The sequence below is a fragment of the Ctenocephalides felis genome, unplaced genomic scaffold (genome assembly GCF_003426905.1).
Source record: "Ctenocephalides felis isolate EL2017-DRISC unplaced genomic scaffold, ASM342690v1 CF-g0.4_SCAFFOLD_01886, whole genome shotgun sequence".
NCBI lineage: Eukaryota > Metazoa > Arthropoda > Insecta > Siphonaptera > Pulicidae > Ctenocephalides > Ctenocephalides felis.
Window position 1 is genome coordinate 156,464,726 of NW_020538040.1, and position 14,100 is coordinate 156,478,825.

The following is a 14,100-nucleotide window of genomic DNA, read 5'->3' on the forward strand; positions in this document are numbered from 1 at the left end:
ACGAATTTTGACAGCAACGTTCGGATTAATTCAGATAACGATCGTTATTTCGTGTGTCTGGTTAATTGCTTTTATTGAGAAGTCATTCATTAATGCTTTACCGCAGAACGTAACAATAGTGATTCATTAAATTGATATAGTGCTATTGAAAACAATGGCGTGTTTAGAGAATTCGAATCGATATTTGTGTGCCTTATATGTTAGTAAAGTATGGAGTTAGGATATAGTTGATACATGTTTTATTATGGATTATTGGGATTACGAATTGAACAATTGACCGAATAGAAGTGGTGAAGACCATTTGTTATTTTTGATATTCTAATCATAATGGATTATGACGCGGGGATTTGCCGGGACTAATATTTAATATAGTTTATGATGTATTGTTAAGTACTATTGGTATTAGCTAGGCATTTCTTATTCTAATTGACTTGTAAACCATCTAGTATTTAATGAGATTTGAGTTAAATATAATATGATCTCGGATCGCTCTCTTTCTATTTGTATTATTTATAAACTTCCCGTAGGGTAAGTTATAGAAGTCGCAAAAATATCCAAAATGAAATTTTTTATATATCTTTACATTTCTGAACATTTTGGCATATGAAAGGCTTAGAAAAAAAATGATGTGTATGTGTGCGTGTGCGTGTGCGTTTGCGGATACAAATTATCGTCGACGATTTCGCGAACGCAAATCAACCGATTTGAATAACTCAAAAAACATTCGAGTCCTACTGATAAGAATACGTGCTGATTAGTTTTCGGCAAAGGCAGGGCTAGCCGTTTCGAAGATACGGGGCAAAAAGTGCCAAAAATGGAATTTAGGTTTTAGGTTTACGGGGCAAAAAGTGCACAAAAGTCATTTTTTTCTTAAAAATCTAATTTCTAAGTTTTGCAAAGTTTTTTTTTCAAAGTTTAGTTTTAGTTACGGGAGGTTTCTGCCATTTGCCTTAAGGCACGATGTCATGCACCATTAGTTAAAAATAAAATTATTACAAATTTTCATTTAGTTTATCCGACAACTGTTCTTAATAATCGAATACATTTGAGGCCGCGTGCTAATAATCGCTATAAGCGCAACAAGTTTTATCAACAAAAAAAGAATGTACATAGTTGATTTACGAACACCAACAGTGATTCTATGTGTGCAATCATCATTAACGCAACAAATCTCCCGAGCAAGCACTTGCAACGTGTGGAATAATTCATTATTTAATTAGATATATTAGTATTATTTTTCTGCATAATTTTGTGAAATGATTATGAAGATTTAGTTTAAAATAAAGAAACGAATCGATCAATAAGACATTTGTAAGCTATTTTGATCGTCAAAAATATGAAGATTAGGGCGCGTTGATTCTAGTCATTTAGGCACATATGATTTTCGGATTCCAGGGATCTAAATAAGATACTTGAAATCATAGCTCTGAAATGAATTTTGATGTCCCGTGTATTGACTCAAAGATAGGGGTTGCAGTGAAAAGAAAAAAGTACATTTTTTAAAAACTAATTGCGACTGAATATTAACAATGTGTTTACAACTTGATTTGCCTTGTTCTAAACGAAATTATTTCTTACCTGCATACAAAGTCAGTTTCGCCAAGGCATATTTCAAGGCACTCCTGTCTGCTGGACGCATGTTGGGAACGTTTGCTATGATCTACAAGTCCATGTCCTCGCACCCTGTCGAAGCACCATGCCCGCGAACACGGACGGACACTCAAACACGATTTTTGGGCATAAATCGTGAAAACTGGGAATTGGGATTTCGATAGAGCACCTGAAAATAAAAAAAATATATAAAAAAATTTTATTAACTTTCCGTAGGGCAAGTTATAGTAATCGCAAAAAAATCGAAAATAATTTTTTTTATATATCTTTACGTTTCAGAGGTTTATGAATATTTTGGCATACCTTAAAAATAATGGATGTATATGTGTATGTGTGTGTGTTTATGTGTGCGTGTGTTTGATTTATGAATATTTTGGCATACCTTGTTATTAGAAAAAATCGATGTATGTTTGTGTGTGTGTGTGCGTGTTTGTATGTGTGTGCGGATACAAATTTTCGTCGACGATTTCGGGAACACGGATGAAGCGATTTGAATAATTTAAAAAACATTCGATTTGTATTGATAAGGAGAGGTGCTGATTAGTTTTTGGCGAAGACAGGTTTAGCCGTTCCGAAGATATGGGGCAAAAAGTGCTAAAAACGGTAACTCAGTTTTTAAGGGAACGGAGCGTCCGATTTGAATAATTCAAAAAACATTTTACTTGTATTAACAAGATGAAGAACTGATCAAATTTTCATGAAGGCAGGTTTAGCGGTTTCCGAGATCTAGTTAAAAAGGAAAAAAAATGCCATTTGGCGGTCAAAAATGATCATTAGACATATGCACATTAAATTATCAGATATTTTATAGAGATTTTAACAATAAGTATAAATTTTGCTTACATTCCTATGGGTTCCGTACCAATGTTTATCCGTAAGACGGCGGCGCGGCGGTTACGCGCTTTGATATTTCGTCTATATGCAGTTAAATCAGTACGATTGCTTTGAAAAAAAGTTCAGAATTTCCAAAATATTTCAAAATAAATTTTTCTTCTAAAAGTCTTTTTTTTTCAAAACAAGTAAATTTATGTCAAAAATTTATAGTTTCTCAAAAATCTAATTTTTTCAGAGTATTTTTTTTTCAAAAATGTTAATCTTTTAAAAAAAAAAAATTTTAGTACGGGAAGTTCCAGCAATTTGCCTTAAGGTACGATGTCATGCGCTCAACTAGTTTTTCTCCAAGTCGTCATCTAGTGGTTTTCATGGTGGTTTATTTATTGTATGAATTAAGCAACAGGCAGCTATTCGTAATTCAATTCCTCAGAAATGTGTTGTGTTTATACTTATTAAGACCGTGAGCCATTTGTCGAATGTACAAAATGATAAGGCAGAAGAACTCGATTTGCACTTGGAACATCCCGAAGGCGATTATTTGCCTTGGTAACGTAACTTGCGGATGGACGGATAGTGTGAAGTTAAATATTAGTTGTTCCAGAGCCAGCGTCTGGTTTTATGGCGCACGCATGTTAAATTCTGCATTGAAAATAACAATATTGAATTTTAGTCGGAATGCGTAAAATTGTACTGTCTGATAAGGAATTTTAGTATAGAAGACGCCCACAAACGGCAGAAAATATTTCGAACTTATGATACGTGCGTTGTTTACAGTTGTGTTTTATGGCAAAAATTGTTAAATGAGATAATATAATGATATACAGTCTGCTGATGGAAATCTTCACTAGGTACTTTGTAACCATGGTTAGCTTATACGTAAAAAATTATGAAATTAATCATATATTGTCTGGAAAACCAAATATGGTTATTTTCAGAAATTAGCAACCTTAATGTCAGCTGTTCTTTTATATATTGTTGCTTTTCTGTATACTTCATTTTCTTATGTAGATAATTCTTTGGTTTTATTTTCCGTTCATTTGTTTATTTAATAGATGTGGTGTTTAATACATCTATGGTTCTAAATCTAAAATTAGTATGGTGAAGAAATATTTGATGTATGTAAAAATATATGAATATTTTATTTTTAATAAGGCCGATCAAACATCAATTGAAATAATTGATAATTTCACTCTCGAAACATAAGACAGTAATTTACTTCAATAATATTATCAATTACTTAAGCAAATATTGATATTCATTGGCATGCATCGAAGTTAAAACTTGATAAACGATGCCATATATTTATATTTACTTTTGCATTAGTTACTTTAATAATAGAATAAATTAAACAACACTATGGGTTATATTTGTATTAATTCCAATAATTATAAACTAACGGTGGAAGTCACAAATTCAGGAATGTTCTGTTTACACTACCACTTTCTAGTTTACATTTGCATTGCGCATTCTTTTCCATCAAACAAGAAACTCGAGAAAATCAACTTTTCAGTGACCATTTCACGTTAATTTATTTTCTTCTACATATAACCTATATCCGTGCATTAATGTTACACGCAATTTTATTGTTGGGTTATGAGGTTAACTAGAAAACTACTATTTAGAATTCTTATATTATATTTACAGAAATCTATTCAATTTTATGAAAACTTGCTGATTCAGTTACTTAGTGTATGTATTCAATTCTTTATTGAAGGAGGTCATACAGACAATTTATTAGGATATATATAGATTGCCGTTGGCTATATTTTTATCTCAACTGGAAATTTAATAGGTATAGGATTTGTTTTAATAATACGTGAAAATATATATGTACATTTATGTCTATAACATTCCAGAGATTTGAAACGATACATGAGAATGGTACAAAATATTTGAAATTCATTGTAAAATAGGGGTGGAGTTAATTACAGCACAGCAATAAATTCTTGAAGGGTTATTGAAATGTAAAGTCACACAAGATAAAATTGATGATTTAAATAAAAGGATTGAGCAAACAGTATCTTTGAAATAAAGAGAAGATGAATGGATATATTAAAAAGAAAAACAAATGAAGAGTTGGTAGCCAGAGTGGACCATCCTAAATCTCCGAACGCCGTTGAACCGTGTAGAAAAATTGCTATTTTTTTAAATGTTTTTATATTATCTCTAATTACTTTACTTACTACATACCATTTATCTTTACACTATTAGACTGGATTTTTTTATTATATAAATGAAATAGAAGAAAGCCCACAGTCCACTCTGGGTTTTCGTAAAACGTGAAACAATTTCAGAGACAGAGCAGATTTTTTGCTGCCATTTAACGACAGATATAAATTTATGTTTTTTCCAGTTTGGAAACATTATGTAATGAAAAACTTATCATATCTTGACTGTATCTCAGTTTGCCCCGATTTGTGGGATGGTCCACTATGGTTACCAACTCCTCAAACGTCATTTTATATTAGACTTTGAAACTACAACTTCTGAACTTTCTTTCGACCAGAAAACCTATTATTATTTTATCAGTTAATGTACAAATAATACTCAAAATTTATTCTCAGTGTTCATTCGTGATTATTCTCAAGTTTTGATTGGGCCTACAAGAAGCATCGAACCTGGTGGTCTCGTGCCGCAAGGTTCGTACGGTCATTTCTTAATGTGCATTCGGTAATGTTTTCACACATACATTGCGCATTTAATTTAACGATGGCATTCCTGCGGCAGGAAAAAACCTTATTATTATTATTATTGTTATTATCAAATCACGATGCGCTGTACCTTGCCCGTGTACCATACTATATATTCTATAAATTATATGCATGGTAATGTAATGTCATTAAATTGAAAAACTAGTTTGAAATTACCAGGGCTGTGTCACTGGAAGAGACATAGTTTTTTTTATTGTTGAATAAATTCAAACAAATGTAAGTTGATCCCGGTTGTTTATTGATGAATTTTTCTTATGATGCAATATAATTTTAAATATCTTTATTTTTGTATTTATTATTACTTTGTATTTTTGCTTTAAAGGTAATATATTTAATTTTGTATTTATTGTTGTTAAAAATAATATCACAAGGAGCACGTTTAAGTTATTAGCTTTTAGTTTAGTGTCCGACCAAGGGATAATTAATTGGATTTTGAACTGAATTGATTTTTTCGAATGAATTTTATTCTTGTTCTTGTTTTTGTTTTAGACAAAATAATTAAAACAAATATTAAAAACTTTTAGTGGAAGAGTTTTCTTTAATCGTAAATATTTATTAGTGAATTTTGAAACATTCACGCAAGCATAATAAGTCGATGACATTAGAATCATTCAAATTATTTGTGAACCAAACTAAGAGAATTAATTAATTATTATATTGGCAATTGCTTTTTTTAATTTTACGCAGGTTTAGGTTGAGTATATGATGATACTCTTATAAATTATATGTTTTTCAAGATGACACAAATAAGTAGTCTATACAGAGTCTTTCAGTCTTAGTCTTTTAGTATACTCTATATTCATTGTCAGAGAACAAATAATTTAGTCTGAACAAATGATATTTCTGTCTCCTTGTTTCTATCATTGTAACAAATTTTCTATTAATATTTTGTACCTAATCAAATATAATTTTCAGCCCTGGTCATCATAATGCTTTATGTGAAAGCGACGCCCAATACCATCTAGTTTTTTCACTAGTGCGTGTTTTTTTTTGATATATTTGAACAAGATTTCCTTATAAGACGCAAATTGAATTCGAACGCGCTGCGTGTTTACTTCTTTGATCTAACATGCAATTTGATTTTAAGACTAATACCTTAATCTACTGTAGATCAGTCAGAATCGTATGTACGGATGCTCAAATACATATTTACATTCGCAGTTAGGTTACAAAAAATATTCTACCTTTATATATCTTAATGTCGATCTGTTCTGTATTAATAATAGGTTGTTGAAATTAAATTTCGACATAATTTGTTACAAATTGTTTTGTATATATATTTGGCTAGCGTTAAGAAACACTTTAAAACAGATTAGTGCGTACGAAAACTATTATATAGAAAGAATTAAATGCATTAAGGATGGAGCTTAATGTAATTAGGAATTTCACCGCTACGAAATCTTAGATAAGAATATTTTGAAGTTTTTACTTGTATTTTGTGAATATAATGAAATGTGACCATTTTTTTTTCTAATCAACAGATTCTAATTAAAAACCAATAAATTAAAAAATCACGAAATACGAACTGATTCTCATTAATCTTGATTCCGGAAGCTTGTGCAAAATATTATTTGCCACATATCTTTTGGAAGGAATTAACTTCTAGAATTGCTGATGATGATGCTTTGGTATGAACAAGTAAACTGTGGCGCGCTCATTGAATTGCATGCTAATTTGTGTCATCAGAATTGCCACTGTTAACTACTTACAACTATTTATAGTATACCAACATAGGTTCAAAATATTCTTTAAATATCTTAAAGTTTGAGAATACGTTTTTTTTAAAAAATCACAGTCTAACTAGCCAATGCTCAAAGATTTTGAGTATACTGATCAATGCACAAAATTCTACCACGTTTCCATGACGAGTATACTCGTCAATCACAGTTAACTGGTTAATAGAGATTCATAAATATTAATAGAACAATATTGCCTTCCATAGACACCACACATGCCGTATTATATATCATGGAACCATATACCTTTTGCGTGTGCATATGCATTATGTTTAACGTAAATATTGCCCTGATTGAGCAGTATCTATCACTGTTCGTATGAATGGCGTTCAACATGCGTTTTTCTTCGAGGATAATAATATAGATACATCCAGCCCCTCAGGTAACGTCGGCATAACCGTATCAATGACAGCTAATTGACGAGCAAGGGAAGACATTACCAAGGTACTTCATCAGTCTATTATTATTATCACAAAGTAAAACAGGTGTCTGAGGTATTACGCATAACTGTGCAAAAGAATTCGATCGAGATAGATGGTATCATCTTTGTTTGCTGTTATAATTGACTTGTTCGATTTGTTTATTACTTTTTTATGACTTTAAATTGGTAAAATACCAAGCCAATTTATGGTAAAATTGATAGAAATATTTTTTCGACTTTGTGACTAAAATTACTCTTATAATTGGTTAGTTAGATTAGAGAAAACTCAATCAGTTTTAGTTTGCTTATCTGATCATTCTTTGAATTTAATGTAATTTTATTTAACAGTTTTGATATTTAGATTTTGTTTTTCTGAACTTTTTTCAAGTAGAAGCTGAGGAATCAAGAAGAAGGTATTATATTTATAGTCGTACTATGTGAAGCATTTGAAGGATTTAAAAGCGTGAACAATTAATGATTACTGCGTGACAGTAGTTTTTCCCAGTGATGTTATGATTGTTTTTAAGTAACTCGAGGAATCTGATGGCAAAAGTTTTAGATTCTGTAGCTATTTCATAGTTGCATTTAATTTCTGTTACAGCAGCTTTTTTGTTGCAACTATTGTATTACAGCTAGGCTAAAATTTTATAGAATCTGATTCTGTTTTTATTTTAGGGAATATTTCGTGCAAAATTTTTATTGTTCAAATCTCTCTTTCTCTCTCTCTCTCAACAAATCAATCTGAATCAAAATTATTTAATTAAAATATATAATTTTTAGCCTCTCGGCGTAGAATAAATGATTCAGATTAAATCTGTTGCTGACCCTATGATGTCTAAATATAACAAAATATTATTTTTTCAAAAATATTCATTTAACAGCTTTTGCAAATAATACAATTTTCATAAACTATTTGACAGATCACAAGAAACACATAATTTATACAAAAACTTACATACATATTTACAAATTCCATTATAAATTATATTGCTTGATGAGTAATGACAAAAACTCTCGAATGAGAGATTTACAGATGAAGAATACTAATATTGAATTGATACAAATGAAATTGAATCTCTTAGCCAATTTCTTGTGAAAAGCCTCACTATTAGAAAATTTTAAAGGTTCATAAAAAAGTTGTCTGTATTGGGTGTGCGGCATATGTTTTCCAATGTAGTTTTTACCGCTGAACACGAATCTAAAGCCAAAATTGGGGGTCAAATGGCAATAAATTGAAATAATTAAAAGAAAACTACAAAATCTCCGATTTTCTCTATTATTATTAAAATATAATTATATTATTATTGAGTTTCAATTAAATGATCTGTATAGTATGTTTTTGTATAATTCAGCAGTTTGTTTTAATGGATCTGTATTATTAGTTAGTTCTTGATAACGTCATTTACGATTGGAATGTCCAAATCATTATGAATTGCATTATGAAATATACCAGGGAGTATCAGCAATGATTCTGAAAGTTTGCATTAGTACAATATTGGACCTACTGCCACATCCATAAAGTTCAATTCCGTTTTCAGTTCTGGATCATATGGGTTCACGTATAGTTTTATACGAATTAGCAAACCCGACGAACTCCGTTTCGCCACCAGATGGTTGAAATTTTTTGTTTGTTTTATATTTGAAAAGATAAAATTTGATTTTATTAGACAACAGTAATGAATTTATTTCGATTACAAAAATGAAGCGTTTTTTAGTTGAACTTCTCTAATTTTAAGTAAATGAAAGCGAATCCGCAAATTATCCGTTTCATTGAAGTGCTCTTTGGTAAACCACATTTTTTGTTTTTTGGTCTGACGTTAACACAAACAAAGCGGATGATTTTCCAACTCGTGAACAGGCAATGTATAACTGCCCATGTGCAAAACAATAATTTTCTAAATAATCTATTTGAAATTTATCCCGCAAACGCTAAGCGATTGGCCTTGCGACTGGTTATTGGGAACGCAAGGCGAACTGGAAATTGCAATCGTTTGAAGTCAAACGGAAGACCAGTCGGTATCATTAGTATGTCACCAAATCGCCAGCAATTTTTGATTGAATGGTGAAATTCAGTGTGTGTACATCATTATTCTTTGCGGCAAGAATTGCTCGTTGACTTAACCAAGCATAATTCTAATAATTCTCACTAATATCATTACTCGAATTCTTAGTTACGGTGCGTGAAGTTCCAGCAATTTGCATTAAGGCACGATGCCATGCACCACTAATTTTGACTTTTCCAACGAATGCAAAATTGTCGAAATCGGTTCGTGCGTTATATCGTCAGGAAGGAAAACCCGACTTATTTTTATATATTTGTAGATGACATAATTGTATAGTTTAAATTTCTTTCCAAATCTACCAGAAATCATCTTAAGCTTGATTTGCTAGATTTTATATTTGATGTGAGGTCTAAAATTTTAATATTAATGTAAAATTTATTATATGTTTAGTATCGAATATCTAGTATTAAATTTGAACTGGCGTTTAAATCTGACTTCTTTCTTCTTTAATTTTCGAACCATTGAACCCATTTGATCCTGACATTCGAACGAGCCGGTAACAATACGTGCGTCCGCGTGTTTAATAGGTGCGTTTTAGCGTGTTGCGACGTGTGGTAGATTGATTGCGCAAGTTACACATATCTAAGATAACGCGTTCGCTGAACGCATAATGAGGAAGTATTATTATCTTCGGCCAGTTTTCCCACATCGGCCGTCGGCGGACGGGTATAGACTCTCCCGTGCCGAGCGAAAGCGATCGGTTTAGTTACAGTTAGGGGTGGTAATATAGAAATTGACGACGTTTCTTATGATTTCGATACATTATTGAAGTAAGTCGTACTCTACCTTTAAGGTGGAAATTGAGGTGGAAAAAAAAAAATTTTTTTTTATAATAAAATATATCATTCATTTTAATTTTACAATTTTTTTTTTAAATTTTTCATAACTCGACGTTTCATCAATTTTTTATTTCACTTTTATTTATTTTTCGTGCAATTTTGTGTTTTTGTGTTGTTTTTCAAAGTTTATTTGTATGGTGAGTTTCTTTACATTGTTTATTTTATGGTTGTTTTTCATATATACTTTTCATATACATTGTTTTACTTATTTTTGTCTGTTAATTATGTATTTTTTTTATATTGTTTTAATTTGTAACCCTGAATTATTTAATTGTAGCACTGAAGATGGGTCAAATCCAGACCCGAAACGTATGTTCTCTATAAATAAAAACATTTTTCATTAAAACTGTTTTTTAATTACTGGATGGATGCCCAAGAAACAATTTTATTATATATATATATATATATATAAATATATATATATATATATATATATATATATAAATATATATATATATATATATATAATAAATAAATATATATATATATATATATATATATATATATATATATAGAGAAAGAGAGAGAGACATTTTCCATTGTCATTTTCACACCGCAGTGCCCGAAATGGGTTATTTTCAATTGGACACATATTTTTGATCTATATTTTCAAGTGAAAATGGACATGGTTACTGCACCATGTCAGGTTGTCAAGCTCTTTATCCTTTCTATTTTAAAACAGCAATGGGAATATAGTATTCTATGAGTTATTTACTCACACTTATAAACATGCATTGGAAATTATTGTGCTGAATTTTAGTATTCAGTCTAGTTCTACAAATATGTAGTAAAGTAACATTGAATATTGCCTTTTGTAGTCATCTTTTCCAGCCTTCTCAAAACTAGTCTCAAGAAGTTGAGCGACTATATTATTAGTATGATCTTCAAGTTTTAGGAAATGTTGGTCTAAAAAATATAAATTTAGATCGTCATGTTAGATCTTCCTACTGCCAAATCCAGCAACATCAATGATCCATCTCAAAATTAATAACTAAATAAAATAAATTTATATTTTTGGCAATAATATTGTCATTAATAAAGGTTGTTAGTTGCAGTTCTGAAATCTTTTTAATGGAATTATATTTATATCCTTTTTTTTGGTTGTTTCGTTAAAGTTTTAGGCTACATCCGTAACAAAATGTTTGAAATTTAGCGATTAAAAAATTTAACTAGTAGTGTATGGCATCGTGCCTTAAGGCAAATTGCTGAAACTTACCGTACCGTAACGAAATGTTTGAGGAATATTAAATGTTTTCAAATAGATTAATATAAATACTGTAACATCGTCAAATATTTATGAGAATTATATAAACTGAATTACAAAGTTGAAATTATTTATTTAAAGTATATTAGAACTTTAGTCAGAATTAAAATTAAAATCTGAATTATTTTCGCTATACAAAAAAAATTGAAAAAAAAGTAAAGATATGCAAAAGTTTTTATTTTTGATTTTCGGCCCATTACTATAACTACTCTACAGGAATTTAAAAATGCATTTATTGAACGGTTGAAATAAATTATATATGTCTCCAATATACATAAAAAATACAATTCAGTTCGTAGTTTTACGTTGTAGAAAGTTTGCAAGAAATTGTATGGGAGTTTATGAGGAATTTTCTGGCTATTTTCCTTTCAATTTGAAAGTTTGCCCTGAACTTCTAGTTGGTTTTTATGTATGGAATTGAATTTGGTAGTGAATATATGTTTAACTTTACTTTAATATTTATCAACTGGCACTGGATATAGAAGTAAAACAAAAATCTGCAAATTAACATTTGAAAAGAGCAACGTCGTATGGTCGTTATTCTGAATTTTGGACACTGGTACCTAACTTCAAAAATTAAAATCGCATTCTCCTCCGTCGACGATATCGACATTATGATGTTATCAATGAATATCTGACATCTCTAGTTATGATGCACCCTTATCTATCTATCGCACGATAAGATGTTCGAACACGCACCTCTCCAGGATCTCTACCGTCCCGTTTCGTCTTGACGCCAGGTGTATTGAACCTCGTCAGGAATTCCGAAGGCAGTTCCGACTGTTTTCGTGTCGTATGTTAATCGCATAGCCTTTAAAGGATCATATTTCTGCATTACATATATGCGATTTTAATTACAAAACAATCTTCGGATGAACGTATATCTGGATAGATTTCATCAGAGTTACGTTGATGTTTGTTGAATAAATCAACGCTCGATGATGTTTAACATATGCTGATAATTTGTGCGCTGTTAAGAACACATTAAATTTACACACGTTTGAGTGTGTTTAATTCATGGAGAAATGAATGAAATGGTTTATTGAAAGCTTTTTTATGTTCCACATTAAACACAATTATTGGTTTTCAAAGACCAAAGTGGCTATAATGAAACAAGCAGGAGATGCTTAACACTAGATTTTGCCCAGTTTCATTTGTGTTTGGCAATTAAGTTTTGCCCAAAACTAGTTGAATAGAGTACAGTAGTACAAGACACTTGATTGATGAATACTTTCTATACAAATGTTTTTATTGTATTGAAGTCCATAGTCTTCGATATGTAAGCGGACATTGGAAACATATTTCGATTTTTATGATAATTACATTTGACATAATTTATTGCAAAACTTTGTAAGTTTAAAAGTTAAAAAAATCTTTGCATTTTGGTGTCAAAGAAAAAAAATAAAAAAATCACAATCTGCACCGAAACATGCATCAGTGGCGACATCTCAGTCCATTTCCATATCTCATTGCAAATATTCGTATTTTCTTTTTTCGTCAAATATATTTGTATTTTCTTTGAAAAAGATTTAGTATACAGAACATTGAAATTAAAAAGCTCAAGGGTGCAATAGGACAATAATAGAGTCTATATATAATTATTAAAACAAAATCCTTATATAAAACGATAATTATCCCAATCTGGACATACGGAATTGAGCTATGGGCCGTGCGCAAGTAACTCAAATATAAAAATAATACAAAGAGCGCAATCGAAAATTTTAAGATGCATTGTGAACGCACATTGGTATGTTACAAATGACACTCTACATAAAGACTCAAAAATTAAAACTATTAATGAAATGATAAAAGAAAGGAGCAAAAAATACCACGGAAAATTACTAAGTAACCCAAAAAAATATCTAAAGAATTAAGCGAGGAATCTCCTACTCGAAGATTGAAAAAAAAAATGGCCAAACGATCTTAATAAAATGTCAGAAAATAAAAAAAGAGATATCTCATAGGAGATAATCTCTTAAATGCATTTGCACCCAGCATATTGTCTTAAAAAATGTATATTATTTTGATCGGCAATAAATCTATGCAATATATATATATATATATATATATATATATATTATATATATATATAATTATTATGAGAGTATTATAGTTTATGATAAAAAGCTGGTAGCTAACATTCTTTATTTTTCCTTTACCTTTCAAATACCGATGCTATATCGAATGCGTCATTCTTAATGAATCTATAAGCAGTTATTGAAAATTATTCTTCGTCCAGCAGTTAGTGAATTTATTATAATTACTTCCTTAGGCATGTGTCTATGTAAACAAACAATACATATCTGTATCTTATAAAATATTCTCAAATTCTCACAATTATCTAATAAGATCTAGTTTTTTCACTGTTGCAATGCATTATAAACTGTTCATAGTATAATGAGCACATTTTACATAACATCAAATTCCGATTCAATTTGTTCGGCCTATAGTAATTATATTTTTAATTTATTCAAGTGGATTTAACATAAATTATAAATTCAGTTTCAAATGTTTAAATTAAAGAGTCTTTTCGATTTGAACGCACTCGAAACCAGTAGTTGCAGAACGAAGTGATTTTGAAGTGATTTGTTTCTTGACACAGTAGCTCAAAATTATATCTG

The 14,100-nt window shown here is 30.2% G+C and overlaps 1 protein-coding gene across 1 annotated transcript in view; it reads right to left on the reverse strand.

The window, feature by feature from the left end:
- LOC113376103 overlaps nt 1-14,100 on the reverse strand; it is a 70,399-nt gene that overhangs the window by 8,937 nt on the left and 47,362 nt on the right. Inside the window, exon 3 of the mRNA XM_026616030.1 lies at nt 1,579-1,780. Coding sequence (XP_026471815.1) covers nt 1,579-1,780 — 202 coding nt within the window. The remainder of the gene's footprint in view (nt 1-1,578; nt 1,781-14,100) is intronic.